This window comes from Mesoplodon bidens (assembly GCF_964165515.1).
Source record: "Mesoplodon bidens genome assembly, chromosome: X".
Classification (NCBI taxonomy): Eukaryota; Metazoa; Chordata; class Mammalia; order Artiodactyla; family Ziphiidae; genus Mesoplodon; species Mesoplodon bidens.
This window is the reverse complement of record NC_138163.1, coordinates 140815700-140833666: the sequence shown is the minus strand read 5'-3', so window position 1 is coordinate 140833666 and position 17967 is coordinate 140815700. Positions and strand designations below refer to the sequence as shown.

General features: G+C 44.7%; 1 protein-coding gene across 1 annotated transcript in view; it reads right to left on the bottom strand.

Annotated features, from left to right (window-relative positions):
- The window catches only part of LOC308608977 (cAMP-dependent protein kinase catalytic subunit PRKX), an 83222-nt gene that overhangs the window by 13202 nt on the left and 52053 nt on the right, over positions 1 to 17967 (bottom strand). Inside the window, exons 4-5 of the mRNA XM_081222382.1 lie at positions 8405 to 8524; positions 722 to 817 (exon numbers count right to left, since the gene is read on the bottom strand). Coding sequence (XP_081078508.1) covers positions 722 to 817; positions 8405 to 8524 — 216 coding nt within the window. The remainder of the gene's footprint in view (positions 1 to 721; positions 818 to 8404; positions 8525 to 17967) is intronic.

The following is a 17967-nucleotide window of genomic DNA, read 5'->3' as shown; positions in this document are numbered from 1 at the left end:
GGTCTCAACTAAACACAATTAACCCCATTTGGGGATCAGCAGAGGTTTGAAGCACCTATCAACGTATCTGGGAAATACAGTAAAACAGCTATAAATTAGGACTCACAACGGTGTAAATGGCTAAAAGCTGACACACAGAGTGAGGTCGTTGGAAAAATCGTTGGAAAACCTAAAGCATGCTTATCTTTTAAAAAATTTGGCTTTTCCCCCCATTGCCACAAAAATGCACACCCAAAGTTTAACACAGAAGCAATGCAAAAGTTCTTGAAACAACGAGGGCGTAACTCAAAATTCTAGCAGGAGAAAAGGACTTTAAGAATGAAAATAATTTAAGCAGGAGAGAAAAGATAAACTCTGCTAAAGCCATCAACACTTGGGCCAACCGCAAGTCTAGCTAGGAGGAAGGACACCCTTCTTGTCAAGTAACAAAACAGCTCTCTTATTAAATACGATAACAAATGCCTTTATTTGCTAATTGTAAGTGTCCTTTATTTTAAACGGTATAAAATAGGGCTGAGAGTCGTTAAAAGGTGAAGTCTCATCCCAGCAGAGTCATGAAAACCTTTTCCCTTTTGGTGGAAAAAATGACCGGTCAAAACAGCTTCAGCCCAGCATAGGGAATAACACAGGATGGTACCCTGCTCGGCAGATGCCATAACTGGGGTTTCTTAGATGCTTTCAAAATAAACACACCCAATGAGGAGGGAAACGGTTTACTTACTTGACACTGAAGTCCAAATGCCTGGGGAAATCTATCTTGCCTGCAAGAATTTTTTGGTAAATGCCAAATGCGTTGTCATCAAAAAACGGAGGAAACCTGTTAGAAACATAAACATCTATTTTTAGTGGCGAGCAACTGTGGAAAACATCCCTGCTTTGTTAAGGATGACTCTTTCCGCCTGACAGAATTTATTTCACGGCAGCTCTCTCCTCGCATCCTGGAGTCCATGGATGGCTCCAGACCAGCTTCGAAGAGATGGTTCCAAGAGGCCAAGCGTGAAGCACTGCAGCCCAAGTACAGAGGATGGGCCAGCAAAGAAAAGGCAACGACCATGAGACCATCTGACCAACTATGAGGTCACTAGGGAGACATTAAAAATGTCTCCCCAACTAGATCATGAGTGGACCTCTTTGTATCCTTGCTGCATACGGGAGTGTGTAGCACACAGTAGGTGCTCAATTAAGTGTACACAGGCCAAATGTAAGAGGATAGGTTACACTGTATCATATTTCTTTGGCTCAGGTACTTCCTAACTTTATAGAAGCCAGTATGTGAATCTCCACAGTCAATGAATTCACCTCCATCCTACTTTGGGAGGTGAGTGACAGCAAGGCTGGTTTCCAGTTTGCAATTTTAGGCACAAAAATCTACACTAGGGGTTGGCCAATGATGGCCCACAGCCCCTTTTGGTCAATAAAGCTGTACTGGCACACGGCCATGCCATACACTTATGTATCATCTGCAGCACTGTTACCACAATTAAAGACTACAGTCTAGTTATAGAAACTAACAGACCTAGCCTTTCTAAAATCTGGAAATAGAAAAACAAAAAAACGTGACATAAGCTAAAGAAAAAATATACTTACAACTGCAAAGACCAAGAAAAATCCAAGAAACTCTAGAAGTAAACCACTAAATATATACTAGATAGCCACATGTCCCTGGGCACAAGGTATACTTTTGATACTTCCTCAGAGCGCTCAAGGCAAAGACCTTCAACTCGAAAGCATAACCTCTATTTAGTTTCTTTAGAAGGAGGTCTTCTAATTCAGTAGAATAAGCAACAGAAATATAAAGGGGAGTTTTCAGATGATGGTCTGACTGATGACAGCAAATCTCAATGATCAAATATAATTCTCGTGTTGATTCCAAATCAACTCCTCGTGTTTTTTTAAAAGAGAAACAGGGTATCATGGGTGGAATGGTGGCCTCCAAAGTTACACCCATGTCCTCACCCCGACTACCTTAAATGGGACCTTATACGGAAACAGAGTTTTTGCAGATGTGATGAAGTGAAGGGTCTGAGATGAGGTCCTCCTGGATGAGGGTGGCCCTACATCCAATGACAGGGTCCTTATAAGACACAGAAGAGGAGAGACCCAGACACAGAGGAGAAGCCCCGTGAAGACGGAGGCAGAGACGGGAGGGATGTGGCCGCAAGCCCAGGGACGCCTGGAGCCCCCAGAAGCTGGAAGAGGCGGGAAGGAGCCTTCCCTGGAGCCTCTGGGGGAAGCTCAGCCCTGGGACACCTCGACCTCAGACGTCTGGTCTCCAGGACTGGGAGGATGGATGAATTCCTGTTTTAAACCCCCCAGTTTGTGGAAATTTGTTACAGCTGCCCCAGGAAACCAATACACAAATATATTACAGAGAAGAGAGTCGAAAAATATTAAAAAAAATAAAGAACAGAAATATGAAGTACAAAAACAGAAATGAATGGGAAAGTGGAAGGAAAAGAGGTAGGTTCCTCAGAAAAATGGAAGATTCTAAATAAATGTAGAAATGCAGCTGCGTGTAGCATAAAATAGCCTTTTTTCCTTATGTGATACTTTCGTCCCTCAGCTTTACACTTGGGCGTGAATAGGAGCACAGGGTCCGTAAGACCACAGCTGTACCTCTTGGGGTTACTGGCTGTTACGGTCTCATAACTACAACTACTCTGGCCAGTTGTGCTTCCAGAGTTACCAGCTTCCATGGATTGAGAAACTAGCCAGGCCGGGAGACACCCAACCCTCGCCAACCGTGAACGCCTTGAAGCTCATCAATCCCAAGCTAGCCCTTCGCGTGCGTCAGGCGTTTCCTCCAACAGTGGTTGGGGGAGTCATATTCCTATCTTGGGGGGCGGCCCTGTCTGAGTACAGGCAGCTGTATGATTTCACTGGGGGAAACAGATACACATTCAGAAATGGGGCCACGAGAAAATGTGTCACCCATACCTACCCACGTGCATGGAGAATGTGGCACACAGTGCTCTGGGGGAGCTGGCATTATAAGACACTATCGTGGGAAAGGTATGTTAGCAGAAGTTGAGCAAGCGGAAAAAACAATACTAAGTGAGCACGAACAGATCCTGCCTGAAGGAAAAAGCATGCAGAAGGCGTATCAGAGAACTCGGCATGTGGAAAGTAGCCAAAGAAAGTGCCCTCAAATCTCTGCCTTTAATCCAACAGAATTCTTCCAATTATTTTTTTTAAAGGGCTTCAAATGCTTGGCTTTTTTAAAAAATTATTCTTTCTTTCTTTCTTTCTTTAATTATTTTTTGGCTGTGTTGGGTCTTCGTTTCTGTGCGAGGGCATTCTCTAGTTGTGGCAAGCGGGGGCCACTCTTCATCGCAGTGCACGGGCCTCTCACTATCGCGGCCTCTCTTGTTGCGGAGCACAGGCTCCAGACGCGCAGGCTCAGTAGTTGTGGCTCACGGGCCCAGTTGCTCCGCGGCATGTGCGATGCTCCCCGACCAGGGCTCGAACCCGTGTCCCCTGTATTGGCAGGCAGATTCTCAACCACTGCGCCATCAGGGAAGCCCGAATCCTTCCAATTCTTAATAAACGGGTGCTCACCATACAGAAGTGGGCATTATATGCACCTTGCATTGTCCATGGTGAGATGTAGTCAGAAGGACAACCTGCTCATCCCCATGAAGGCAGGCTCAAGACTTTCGTCTGAAAAATTCATGCCAATTTTGCCATTTTCTCCATCATCTTTCTGGATTCTTTTTATAGATACCTTCGACCTACCTAAATCTTCCAGTAAAAAAAATGGATTGTCCAGAAATAGGCACCATCGTTGTTGTGACCTCGTGTTCTTCATCAGACACCCAGAGACCCCTGTTACAAAATGATGGTCCTGGGACGTCCCCCGTGGTCCAGTGCTTAAGACTCCATGCTTTGGACTTCCCTGGTGGCGCAGTGGTTAAGAATCCACCTGCCAATGTAGGGGACACGGGTTCGAGCCCTGGTCCGGGAAGATCCCTCATGCTGCGGAGCCACTAAGCCCATGCACCACAACTACTGAGCCTGCGCTCTAGAGCCCTGAGCCACAACTACTGAGCCTGTGCGCCTAGAGCCCGTGCTCCCAAGAGAAGCCACCGCAATGAGAAGCCCGCGCACCGCAACCAAGAGTCGGGTTCCTCGAGGCCTTTTCAGGAGATTTGTGACTCCCTTTCTCTGACTATAAATCTGAATATGGCTGCATTTTCGTCATATACCTCAACCAAAACAACGAATCACACCAGACAGAGTATGAGAGAAGGGAAGAACGCAGTGGCCCGCAATTAAGCTGGACATAAAAGAGACTAATGCACATGGGAAACAACGTCACTCTTTTCTCTAAATATTTTTAATACTAGGACATAGTTATTTTTTTCATTAAAAATTTGATTTATGTTAACCATTATTTTATCACCTTATGTATAAGATATGCTTTTACGTATAAACTTATATACTTATATATATAATCTCAGTTTAGTTTTCAAATGTGGTGAACGTTGACAGATATAACCTGCATCCATGAGAGCTCTTTGGGGTCGATACTAATATTTAGGGGCATTTTCATAACTTTTAGGAAGGGAGTAACTTTTAGGGCAGATGGTTACTGGAAATTTTTAGGGCCCTGCGGCTGTAATGTTTTGAGAACCACTGCACTGCAGCTAATGTTCCACATGGATGCAGCTCCAAATGCAGACTAGTTCCATCTTCCTGAAAAACAGGCGTGTGACTGAAACGCTCCACATGGGTGGATATGAAAGGAGCCGATGATGGAAGACATCAGGGCTGAGCTGGGTGCTCCTGGGAAAGCCCATGAATGGGCCACCTATTTTCAATCCAACCGAAACATTTCTTACTCGATGAAAATAAAATCCCAGTTACGACATGCTCTCATACCTAATCATGTAGCTGGTTGTACCCAACAAATGTACTTCTTGTACTTCATGAAACATTTCGCCCACCAATGAAAGCAATAAGCAAAGAGACAAGACAGAGTCTAGCCTGATCTTGCTAAAGGTGCCAAAACAGGAAATGGAAATCCAACAAGCACGCGGGAGACGGGGACTTGGAAGAAAAGGCCATCTCCACCATCTATATGATAACTCCCTCCCACTGGCCACCAAAGACGTCTGGGTTCAAGGGGGTGAGAAGAGCAGCTTGCACCATCCAGTGATCTCGTGGGCAATCAACACACGGAACCAGATAGTTTCAGATCCACTGAGTGCTCCAGAGAGAACAGAAAGGAGTGCTAGGGCGGAACGTGGCTGGGAGCAGCGGAGGAGGGCTCTGAGGGCAGGTTACAGGTGAGCCTGAATCGTGAGGACCAGAAGAGAAGGGACCAGCCGGGGGGATGCCCTCAGGAGGCTGGCAGAGAGAGGGACAGCAACGCCTCATGGGGTGCTGGAGGCACAGCAGGAAGGCCTGCGATCCCAGGAGAGGGGCCAGGCCTCCGTCTAAGGTGGGCAGGTCTTGTACAGACCGACTCAGAGCCTCGTATAATGAGGAGCTCTGGGTCCTTCCCCTCGAGGGCTGCTAGGGAGAAGGACGTGGCCTGGCGGGTGTCAGTGAGGGACCCCTCCAGTGGCTGCCAGGGGGAGGTGTCATGGGCAGGGGGCAGCTGGAGGAGACATGAGGACACTCGGGGCTGGTCCAGGCGAGAGCAGAGGCTGGCCAGACTTCAGGGACAGCCCAGGGTCAGCCAGGCGTGCAGTGTGGGCAGGGACGGAAGTCTCTGAGAATACCACCCAGACAAGCCTGACTCTAACTGGAGATGTGGAAAACAAAAATATGCTGAATGTGAACAAACAGTTCCCTTTTATGAAATGCAAAGTTCAGCTTACGGTGTTCTAGGTTAGGAGAGGGTTTTAATTATTAATCTCCAAATATTCTAATAATAGGACCTAGTAATAGATTCTAATTACATTATTTTCTACTGAATTCCCAATATTCTCTGAGAATACTAGAACTATATGGCTAACATTCTACTGGAATAGAATATTTTCTATTTTCTAATATTCTAATATTTTAATATACTACATCCCAATAGTAATTAGAATATTATTTTAATATATCTTAAGAGTATCTTAGTTACTGTTAAAATAGCATATTAAATTATTAGAATTCTAATATTTATGTTTATATAATAACTCTTATAATAATTCTAGTATATCCTAATATTATATTCTAATTCTACCCTATCTTACTTTATTCTACTCTATTTTCATAATTTTCTATTATAGTCTTTCAATACTGTGTTCTAACAGTATATTATACTCCAACCTTGCCTTTCCTAATGCTATTCCCCATTATTATATTCTGTACTATTATACTCCATCCTATCAATAAAGACAGAACAGAGGACACATGGACCCCATTCTGCTACACATGACTGGGTGCCGGGATTCAATTCTCCTTGGGCAAGGCTGCCCTCTCGTGGTCGGCAATGTACAGGAAGGAAGGTATGCTGCTGGCCTGAGTGTGGAAGCTGATCAAGTACAGGTGCAGAGAGATGTACAATTTCTCTACCTTCTTGGTGGATTGACCATACAGGCTATTTATTTCAGCGTTCTGCTTTGATTAGGACTTCCTGGGCTAGGGTGCCTATGAAGAAATTTGGGTCTATGTGATTTGCTAGAGGTGTTTGACTAAAGAGCAATGGAAAATGGAAAAGATTAGATAGATTGATAGATATTGATCTATGATAGACAGATATTGATCTATGATTGATAGATATTGATCTATGATAGATATTGATCTATGATAGACAGATATTGATCTATGATAGACAGATATTGACCTATGATTGATGGATATTGATCTATGATAGATATTGATCTATGATAGACAGATATTGATCTATGATTGATAGATATTGATCTATGATAGATATTGGTCTATGATTGATAGATATTGATCTATGATAGACAGATATTGACCTATGATTGGTAGATATTGATCTATGATAGATATTGATCTATGATAGACAGATATTGATCTATGATTGGTAGATATTGATCTATGATATTGATCTATGATAGATAGATATTGATCTATGATTGGTAGATATTCATCTATGATAGACAGATATTGATCTATGATTGACAGAAAGGCAGACAGCTAAAAATTAATAGATATACAGTTAGAGATAGATATAAATAGATGATAGGTAGATAAAAATAAATATATAGAGAGTTAGAGATCGATACAGGTCGATGATAGAATAGATAGATGACAGATGATAGATACATAGAACAGATGACATATAGATGATAGATAGCAGATATACAGTTAGAGGTAAATAGGTACAGACAGTAAGACAGACAAATAGGTAGATAGGTGACGGATATAAATGACACACTAGATGACAGGTACATATGACGAACAGGTGACAAGAGTGGGGAGACAGGTATATTATGTAAATAGATGACAGAACTGACAACAGATACAATAGAGAAGATAGACAGATAGATACAGATGACAGATAGACAGACGATAACTAGACATAAACGCCAGACAGACCATAGATAGATGCTGAAGAGATGGATGACTGATAGACGAAGACGGACAGGTTTGCACAGGTTCCCCCCCCCGGCTGCTCCCACACTCAAGGCAGGAGAAGGCCGCTCTCCATCTTTCTCTCCAACTGAAAGCTGTGGACCAGCCCTGCAGGGAACCAGACAGGCACGGAACAGGCTCCGGCTTTTAGTAAAACCAGAGTAAACTCGGTGTCTGCAAAACCTACCAGCAAAAAGCACAGCCGCCAAAGAAGGCAGGAGAAAGGCAAGGGGTGGGAGTGTGGACGGAGAGCCTCGCGCTCACAGGACGAGGAGGAATCCCCAGGTCCCCAGTTTCTACGAGGGGGATGCCTGCTTTGTGTGTCCATCCTGCACGTCTCATGCAGAAGCCACACTTCAATATTTAATCATGCCAACCCCTTGAGAAACAGTCCGACTCTCGGCTATCTGGACCAGGGGCAACGTGATTCCTAACCTCCCCCGAGGCACATTTCGCATTTCAGGGAAGAACACCCCCTTTCCGTTCTGGCACACTATCCGTGCATAACGTACTCAGTTGCGTTATCCAACACGTACGTTACCCAGCTCTGGGAATCACCCCAGAATGTCCGTGCAGGAGATGAACAGCATTTTCTTGGGAGACAGGGACACTTAGAGACAGGATAGAAGACCTCGACAGCTGTGCCCTGCGGGTCCTTCAAGCCTGCGCTTTTACTCTTAGGAAATCAAGCCGAACGGTCAGTTCATATATCACCGTCACCAGCAGCGGAAAACTGCTGTGCGACCCGACCCCGAGAATCTGCCCCCGACCCCCAATGCCCCATCCTAGGGGCGGGCTGAGCACCCCAGGGCCAGCGAGTGGGGCAGGGACTCGCTGCAGACTTCTCCATGGAAAGCCAACTCACCCCGAGAGCATCTCAAATATCAGGATGCCGAGCGCCCACCAGTCCACGGCTCTCCCGTGGCCCTTGCTCTGGATGACTTCGGGGGCCAGGTACTCGGGGGTCCCGCAAAGGGTCCACGTCCTGTGGGCAAAGAAGGGGGTCCACAAAACTCAGCTGTGCTTGGCCAGTGCATGCGTCTCAGAAGCACTGAAGGTTAGTCATTGAATGGATCAACAAGATGCCTTAAACCCTCGCCCGGTGGATAAAGACAGTAACCTTGTCTCCCCTGACTTTTGGCCTTTATAAACACTCTGTAACCAAAAAAGAATCTGAGTAACGGCCCTGTTATCACGGCTGTGTCTTGTTCTTGGTGCTTACTTTTGCTGCTCAGAAGCAAACCCCCCAGTCCCTGTTTTCCCATAAAACGATGGGAAAAAGGATTCAAGGACTGACTCAAGGGAACGACCCTCAGGAACCCACACGTCTGCTTTATGAATAAATGAGCTGGTTCTGTCCCCCCAGAGGAAACACAAAGCGACGGCTAAGTGTCTTTTACACCTGCTCTGCAAAAGGTCTGAAGTGTTTTTGTGGGTTCGCGGTCATTTTAGTATCCATGGTGGCTTTTGGAAATCCTCAGGTTAAGGGGCTCTGGGATGTTTGGGGTTTAAACAGGGTGGACAGCTTTGGAAAGGATTTTCTCCCCAGGAGTTGAGACTTGTAAAAAAAATTAGTTTTTAGCCCCACCTAGAGGACAGCTGGCTGAAAGCAAGAGATTCCAACCAGCCAAGCCGGATCATCTGGGAGGTTGTTTTTTATTGGGTCATCCCTTCCCTGTGCTGCCTTAGACCTGTCTTTTTCACAACAGATAGGAGAAGCAGTCTTCTCCTTTTAAGAGAATTCTATTTGTACTTTAAAAAGCCCCAATGTTTAATTAAAACTTATAATTTGTAACATTTCTGCTGAAATATCTAAATTTTTATGCCCTATGGAAAATAAAGACTGATTTTCCTAATTTTCTCTTTATTTGTATATCTCAGTATGGAGGATTTTGCTAACAAAAATTCACCCGTGAAAAGATAAAAAAGGTACAGACTTCCAGTGGAAAGATTAAGTCCTGGGGTTGTAACATACAGTGTGGTGACTATATAGTTAATAATACTGTATTGTACATTTGAAAGTTGCTAAGAGAATAGGTGTTGAAAGTTCTCATCAAGAGTAAAAAATGGTAGCTGTGTGGTGTTGGATGTTAATTAGTTATTGGGGAAAATCATTTTATACTAGATACATATATCCAATCACTATGTTGTACCCCTGAAACTAATACAATGTTATATGCCAATTATACCTCAATTTAGAAAAAAAAAGATAAAGAGCCATCAGTGGATGATGGATACACAGCATGGGGTCCATGCACACAGTGGAATATGACTCAGCCATGAAAAGGAGTGAAGCTCTGACACAGGCTACCACGTGGATGGACCTTGAACACAGGATGCTCAGTGAGAGAAGCCAGACCCAGGAGGACGTGTATTTTATTACTCTATTTATATGACATATCCAGAATCGGCAAATCCACTGAGAAAGAAAGGAGATTAGTAGTTGTCAGGGGCGGGGTAGTGACTGGTAATGCACAGGGGGCTTCCTTTGGGGGGGGGATGAGAATGTTGTGGAACTAAACAGGTGTGATGGTTGTACAACCCTGTGAATGTGCTAAATGCCACTGCATTCTTCACTTTAAAATGGCTAACACAGTGGATTTTGTGTTATACGAATCTTAACAGAATTTTTTAAAGCCACATAGTTTCTCTCTGCCACACCCCAAGGATCACATATTGGGTAACCCGGTCCCTTACACCTCCTGTTGCATTTAAGGCAGCTCTGATCACCTCAGGATCCCGTTCAACAGACTCTGCTTGAGGTCTGCAACCTCTCAGGTCCCTGTGTGCTCCAGCCTGTCGGCTAGAAGAGGGAAAATTAAACTTTTAAAAACCCTGTGTCCAGGGCTTCCCTGGTGGTGCAGTGGTTGAGAGTCCACCTGCTGATGCAGGGGACGCGGGTTCGTGTCCCGGTCTGGGAAGATCCCACATGCCGCGGAGCGGCTGGGCCCGTGAGCCATGGCCACTGAGCCTGCGCGTCCAGAGCCTGTGCTCCACAACGGGAGAGGCCACAACAGTGAGAGGCCCATGTACTGAAAAAAAAAAAAAAAAAAAAAAAAACCTGTGTCCAAAGCATAGGAAAATAACCCACTAAGGTCATGTTCACATTTTATATAACAGATCAGTAACAGTGATTAACATCCAAAAGGGCAACCATAGACTTCCCTGGCGGTCCAGTGGTTAAGGCTTTGCCTTCCAAGGCAGGGGGTGCAGGTTCCATCCCCGGTCAGGGAGCTAAGATCCCACATGCCTGGTGGCCAAAAAAACCCAAACATAAAACAGAAGCAATAGTGTAACAAATTCAATGAAGACTTCAAAAAGGGTCCACATCAAAAAAATCTTTAAAAAAAAAAAAAAAAAAAAGGGCAACCAAAGGAGATGCCAGGGAAAATGCTGCTGTGACACATGAGCTATGAGCTCCATCGGAGCCTTTAGCAAAAGTCTGAATGGTGACTTTCTCTTCCCAAAAGTGCAATTTAGACAGCTAGGCTGTTAAACCACAAAGAAGATCTGGAAATCGCTTGGTTCCATCCCATGTTCTTACATTGGGGAAAAGTCCAAGGCAATCAATGTCATCTGCCTGTTTTGTGTTTTTGGTGTGTGTGTGTCATCATGATATACACTAAATCCCCAGAACATATTATCATATAACTGGAAGTTGGTACCTTCACCCATTTCCCCTTCTGCTCATCCCCTGCTCCTGGCAACCACCATTCTACCCTCTGGTACTATGAGTTCAGCTGTTTTTTTAAAAAATTAAAGTATAGTTGATTCACAATGTTGTGTTACTTTCAGGTGTACAGCAAAGTGATTCAATTAAACACATTTTTTTTGCAGATTCTTTTCCATTATGGTTTATCATAGGATATTGGATATAGTTCCCTGTGCTATACAGTAGGTCCTTGTTGGTTATCTGTTTTATATATAGTAGTATGTATCTGTTAATCCCAAACTCCTAATTTATCCCTCCCCAGCCCTTTCCCCTTTGGTAATCATAAGTTTGTTTTCTAAGTCTGTGAGTCCATTTCTGTTTTGTAAATAAGATCATTTGTATTATTTATTTAGATTCTACATATAAGTGATATGATATGGTATTTGTCTTTCTCTGTCCAACTTACTTCACCTAGTATGATCATCTCTAGGTCCACCCATGTTGCTGCTAATGGCATTATTTCATTCTTTTTCATGGCTGAGTAATATTCCATTGTATATATGTACCACATCTTCTTTATCCATTCATCTGTCAATGGACACTTAGGTTGCTTCCATGTCTTGGCTATTGTAAATAGTGCTGCTATTAACACAGGGGCGCATGTATCTTCTCAAATTAGAGTTTTCGTCTTTTCTGGATATATGCCCAGGAGTGGGATCTCGAATTCAGCTTTTTTAGATTCCACACGTAAGTGAGATGCTACAGTATGCGTCCTTCGGTGACTGACTTATCTCACTTTCATGCCCCCAAGGTCCAACCATGTTGTCCCAAATGGCAAGATTTCCTTCTTTTTTATGGCTGAATAATATTCCATTTTATACACATCTCCTATCTTCTTTATCTACAAGCCAAGAAACACGTGAGGCTACCAAAAGCTAGGAGAGGGGCACAGAACAGATGGTTTTCTAGAGCCTTTACAAGGAACATTGCCCTGGCAACACCTTGATTTCCTACGCTGGCCCCCAGAACTGTGAGGCTGTAACATTCTGTTGGGTTAAACCCCTTAGTTTGTGGTACTTTGTTATGGTGGTCCCAGAAGCCAAACACCCACCCCATGTGGGCCATATCACATCAGCCCTCACCCAGTTCACCTCCGCTTCTAAAGCACCTGGGGTTTTCACACTGCACACCGGGTATTATAACTTGTGCTATGTGACGGGCTACAAGCTAAATGATGGCCAGGGAAACACAACATTTGGAAACACAGCTTTGGAGGTCCAGAACATTGTCATAATGATGTCCATGTTTATCTCTTTAAACAGGCTGACCACCCAGTTGCCCCCTCAGGCTTGGAGAGATGACATCATGTCACGTAGACAAGCAGCTACAGCTCAGAAAGGGGGTGCGATGGGGTTTCCGTGAGGAAGAACTTCAGGTTCTCCTTGTGACTTTGCCCTGGGATCGGCGAGAGGAAAGAGTCAAAAGTGCAGAGGTGACCACTTCACCCCGTGCAGATGGCTACTATCAAAAAACCAGAAAACAAGTGGTGACGGGGATGTGGAGAGAAGGGAACACTCCTGCACTGTAGGTGGGAATGTAAAATGCTGCAGCCACTACGAAGAACAGGATGGAGGGTCCTCAAAAAGCTAAAAATAGAATCACCGTTATGATCCAGCAATCCCACTCCTGGGCATACACCCACGAGACATGAAAGCAGGGTCTTGAAGAGATATTTGTACACGTGGGTTCGTAACAGCACTGTTCACAACAGCCACAAGGGAGAAGCAACCTAAGTGTCCCTCATGGATGAATAAACAAAATGTAATATATCCAGACTGTGGAATATTATTCAGCCTTGAAAAGGGAACCCTGACACCTGCTACAACATGGAAGAACCCTGAAGACATTATGCTCAGTGAAAAGGAAAAGCACCTAATGATGCCACTTACATGAGGCCCCAGAGGAGTCATACTCATAGAGACAGAAAGTAGATGGTGGGTCCAGGGGCTGCGGGTGAGGAAGCAGGGGAGCTGGCCCATTTTAACGGGGACAGAGTTTCACTTCTGCAAGAAGAAGAGAGTCCTGGAGATGGATGGCGGGGACGGCTGTACCACGTGCTGAATGTAATTAATACACTGAATTTTATGCTTAAAATGGGTTAAGATGGTATCTTGGATGCTATCTATATTTTGCCCCAATTAAAACTGTATAAAGTGCAGAGACCCAAGAGGCTAAGAAAGGAGGGTGTCCCCATGGGCAGGAGATCCAGGAACAGGTGTCTGATACCCAGAGTCAAGGTAAGGTAGCCAGGACCTCGGCAGAAGCTGGACCAAGGGCGGGTTTGGAAAGGATCCGGGACCAGTAAGTCCAGACAGAGCCGTGTGGGAGCCACATCCAGCTGGCACGCTTCCGCCAAGGAGCATGTCGCTGGGGCAGCCACTTAAAAACTCTGGGCTGCAGCCCAGGTCCAGACCACGTGTGCCCGGGTTGCCTAGTGTCGCTGTTGTGTCTGGCACCTGTCTGTAGACAGGTAAAAAGGAACGGCATCTTAGGAGGGAGAAAATATCCTTTGCAAGGAACTCCTCCAACAAGAGATGCAATGATGAAGCATTGATAGAAGAAACCCCTATCTTGCAGGTTTAATGTAAAGAAAGTAACAGTGCCTGCTCACTGATATGTATGTCCACTCTCTCTGTTTCTCTGCCCATCATCGAGCTCACGCTGACCCTGCTGTGTAAGCAGTGCATCTGGTCCGAGCCCTCCCCAGGTCCACTGGAGTGTTGGGGGTCTTGGGCTCTCTACAGGAACCCACCCAAAGGTGCTCTTGGGTCCCTGCTTCCCTCCTCCATGACACCTCTCCATTCCCAATCTCTGATTCTTTCTTCACACGACAGACTCTTTCCCATTTCCCTAGAACCCCTGGTGATACAAAGTACCATTCCAATTTCAAATCCTATGGAAGGAACGGAGGGTCACATTACATTGGCGCAGACAGAGACTGTATGGTCTGGTAACCAGCCAGGAATTCGGGTGCAACAGGTGGCCGTAAGTTCAAGGAAGGAAAGGAGATGGGAGACGTGGGTTCTTCCCACACGGAGTCGAGCGGGAAGGGGCTCACACTCCCTGCTGGGCTTTTTCAAGTGACGTCCCGTCAGGGTGCCCAGAACTACCTGGCGGTCCAGCTAGGAGTTTCTTGTCCCCAAGACTTAAGCTTAGGAGCATCTTTCTTCCCGTCACACCCAGCTGAGCCAACTCAAAGTCAGCCCTTGTTGCTTTGGCTCATGAAATTCTTTAATTCTGCTGAACGACCCAGGTACTGGCCCGTTAATGCTGTATTCCCAGGTGGGGCACATCCATGGTTGCCTGAATCTAGCTGGAAGCCTGGCGCTTAGCGGATGTCCTCACCAGGTGGAGGTGGGTGCAGATAATTGTATCTGTGTTAGGTGTGGTGTCTCCGCTTACATGTGGAAAGGTGAGTCTCTTCCTGGCTTCATCCTGGGGGTATGGGGCACAGATCGAAGGCCGTATGACTTTCCAGTTTCTCAGTAAACTCAGGTAGCCTGACCCCCTCATTCAAGTAAAAGCTTTCTCCAAAAAGCCCCCAGGCTTCTTGGATGTAGAGAGGCAAAAACTGCTAGAAAGAGCTTCAGACTGCAGTAAACATTCTTAAAGCCTTAGTTTCAAACAGTACTGCAGTTCCCTAAAAAGTTAAAGAGAATTTCCCTAAATCCCAGAAACTTCAGTCCTTGGTTAATGCCCCCAAAGAATTGAAAGCAGGGGCTCTAACAAACATTTATACACCCAGGTTCATAGCAGATGATTACTGCAAGGAGGAAGCAGTCTTCTCCTTTTAAGAGAATTCTCTTTATATTTAAAAAAGCTTCCTGCAAAAAGCTCCCATGCTTCTTGGATGTAGAGAGTCATAAATTACTAGAAAGAACCTCATACTGCAGTAAATATGCTAAGACAAGACAGACAGTGGGGGATGTTATTGGGAGAGTGCTGGTCCAGGCTGTGAATTATCGATGCCCCGGTCTTATCATTTCTGCTCACTTGGCTCTTGAAGAGAGGGCAAAGTGACACCCGCCGTTCTCAGTTTTCTCACTGTTATCAGGTCCACCACAATTGGGGGTGGAAGACTGTTATCCAAGTATGCTCTGTAAAATACATGTCCAATTGCTCATGTGTTCCGACTCCCCCACTGCCTTCCATGGCATCCCCACTGAGTTGAATTGTGTTCCCCTCCCAAAAGTCCTAGACTCCGGTACCTGTGAATGTATTTGGAAATAGGGTCTTGCAGATGTAATCCGGTTAAGACTGGGACTAATCCAATGACTCGTGTCCTTAAAAGAAGAGGAAGAGAGAGAGATCTCTCTACTGTATTAGAAGGAGGCCATCTACAAGCCAGGAAGACAGCCTCACCAGGAACCAAATCAGCCAGCATCCTGGTCACGGACTTCCAGAACTGGGAGAAATACATTTCTTATAAGGTCACCAATCCTATGGGATTAGGACCCCACTGTCATGACATCATTTGACCTTAATTACTTCTTAACAACATGATCTCCAAATACAGCCACAATGGGGGTTGGAGCTTCAAGACATGAATTTTGGAGGAACACAAGTTCAGTCCAGAGCAATGGTGGTGATCATGAAGGTGATGGTGATGATGGTGATGGTGGTGATGAAGGTGATAATTATGGAGATGATGATGATGGTCATTACAACGTTGATGTTGATGATGGCGATTGTGATAATGGCGATAATGATGGTGATGATGATGATGGTGATGATGGTGATGGTGATAGTGGTGATGGTGATGATGATGGTGATGATGGTGCTGATGGTGGTGACGATGGTGGTGATGGTGATGAAGGTGATAACTATGGAGATGATGATGATGATGACAGTGCTGGCGATGTTGGTAACGATGATGAGGTGAGGGTGGGCATGATAAAGTCAGAACCACCTATTGTCTACTCAATGATTACTACATGAGAGGAACCGTTCTTAGGAAATACTTTCCAATGAGCAGACCCATCCATCGTTACCAATCACCCTACAGGGTACGAACAATTCTCTCTCCACAGAGGAGCAAAACCAAGGCACACGGGTGGTAACAACATACAACATACTCAATCTCACCAGCTGGAGAGTGGCAGACACAGGGGTCCAGCAGAGGCAAGTGGTCCCCATATCCACTCTTCATTCCTAACTGCCCCTCTGAGGTGCTTCCGTTAACAGAGGCTCTTGGTAAGGGAAATAAATTTAACCTGGAAGCCCTAAGGTACTACCGCTTGGCTATTGTGGGGATGCACGCAAACCACCTTACCTCTCAGGGCCTCAGATTTCTCAGCTGTAAAATGATGACTGTTGGCCAAACTTACCACCGAGTGAATTTGTGAAACATTTTATTGGTGGTTTGTTTGCATCAGGGCTTCCAAATAAAATGATTTAAAAAACCCCAAAAAACTACCAGGTGGACTATATACCACATGTTACCAATAGGGGGCAGCACCAATGCCATAAAACCAATTTTTAAAACTATATAAAGTCTTCACACTCTTCTACGTAAAACCATCCCGTTTTATTCTTAGCCATTCAATAGATGAAATTCTACAGGGGAAAATCAGATTGCATTTAATAGCATCCTAGAACGGAATTGGGTCATTTGTAGAGAGATGGATGGACCTAGAGACTTTCATACAGAGTGAAGTAAGTCAGAAAAACAAACATCGTATATTAATGCATATATGTGGAACCTAGAAAACTGGTACAGATGAACTTACCTGCAAGGCAGAAATAGAGACAAAGACGTAGAGAACAAATGTATGGATACCAAGGGGGGAAAAGGGGGTGGGTGGGATGAATTGGGAGACTGGGATTGACATATATACACTATTGATACTATGTATAAAATAGATAACTAATGAGAACCTGCTGTATAGCACAGGGAACTCTACTCAGCACTGTGGTGACCTAAATGGGGAGGAAATCCAAAAATGAGGGGATATAGGTGTATGTATAGCTGATACATTTTGCTGTACAGCAGAAACTAACACAACACTTTAAAGCAGCAACCATACTGCAATAAAAATTAATTAAAAAAATAACTGCATGATAAAAGCGATCCTAGGATAGCCCCTCTCTAAAAACCATCAGAGATGAATCATTTAGTGTAAAACAGCTTCCAAATCATTTCCCACAAATGGGGCTGTTTCTACGATGTGAGGGACACAGGTATCATGTGAACCAACCCTATCTCATCACGGAACAGGACGCTATGGGTGTATTTTCCAGGTCTGCTTCCCAAGATGGGAGCTACTGGCTGCATGTGGCATCTGAGCACTTTTAAAAGTACAGAGGTACTGAAATCCTAATCTAATTTTAATTAACTGGAACATTCAATTTAACAACCCATACTCGAGGCAGCGACTGAAAAACTTTTTAACTATTTCTGGAGAGCTTGGTCACGTGAATCTACTTTCTTTCCAGCTGTTAAGTGTTACACGGACGCTAAATACAGATCAAGTGTTTCTGATGAACATTTAGCACCCTCCTTGTGATGCACGCACCAAAGAACAAAAGGCACGTGGAATTTCAAAACCTCAGTAGCAAAAATTCACGTAAAGTCTCTCGGTGCTGATACTTATGATACGTTGAAGCGATCCTATTTGGGAGATACTGAATTAAATCGACTTTATGAACAAAATAATCTATACCTGTTTTACCTTTAAAAACATGGCTACTTAAAAATGTGAAATAATACACGAGGT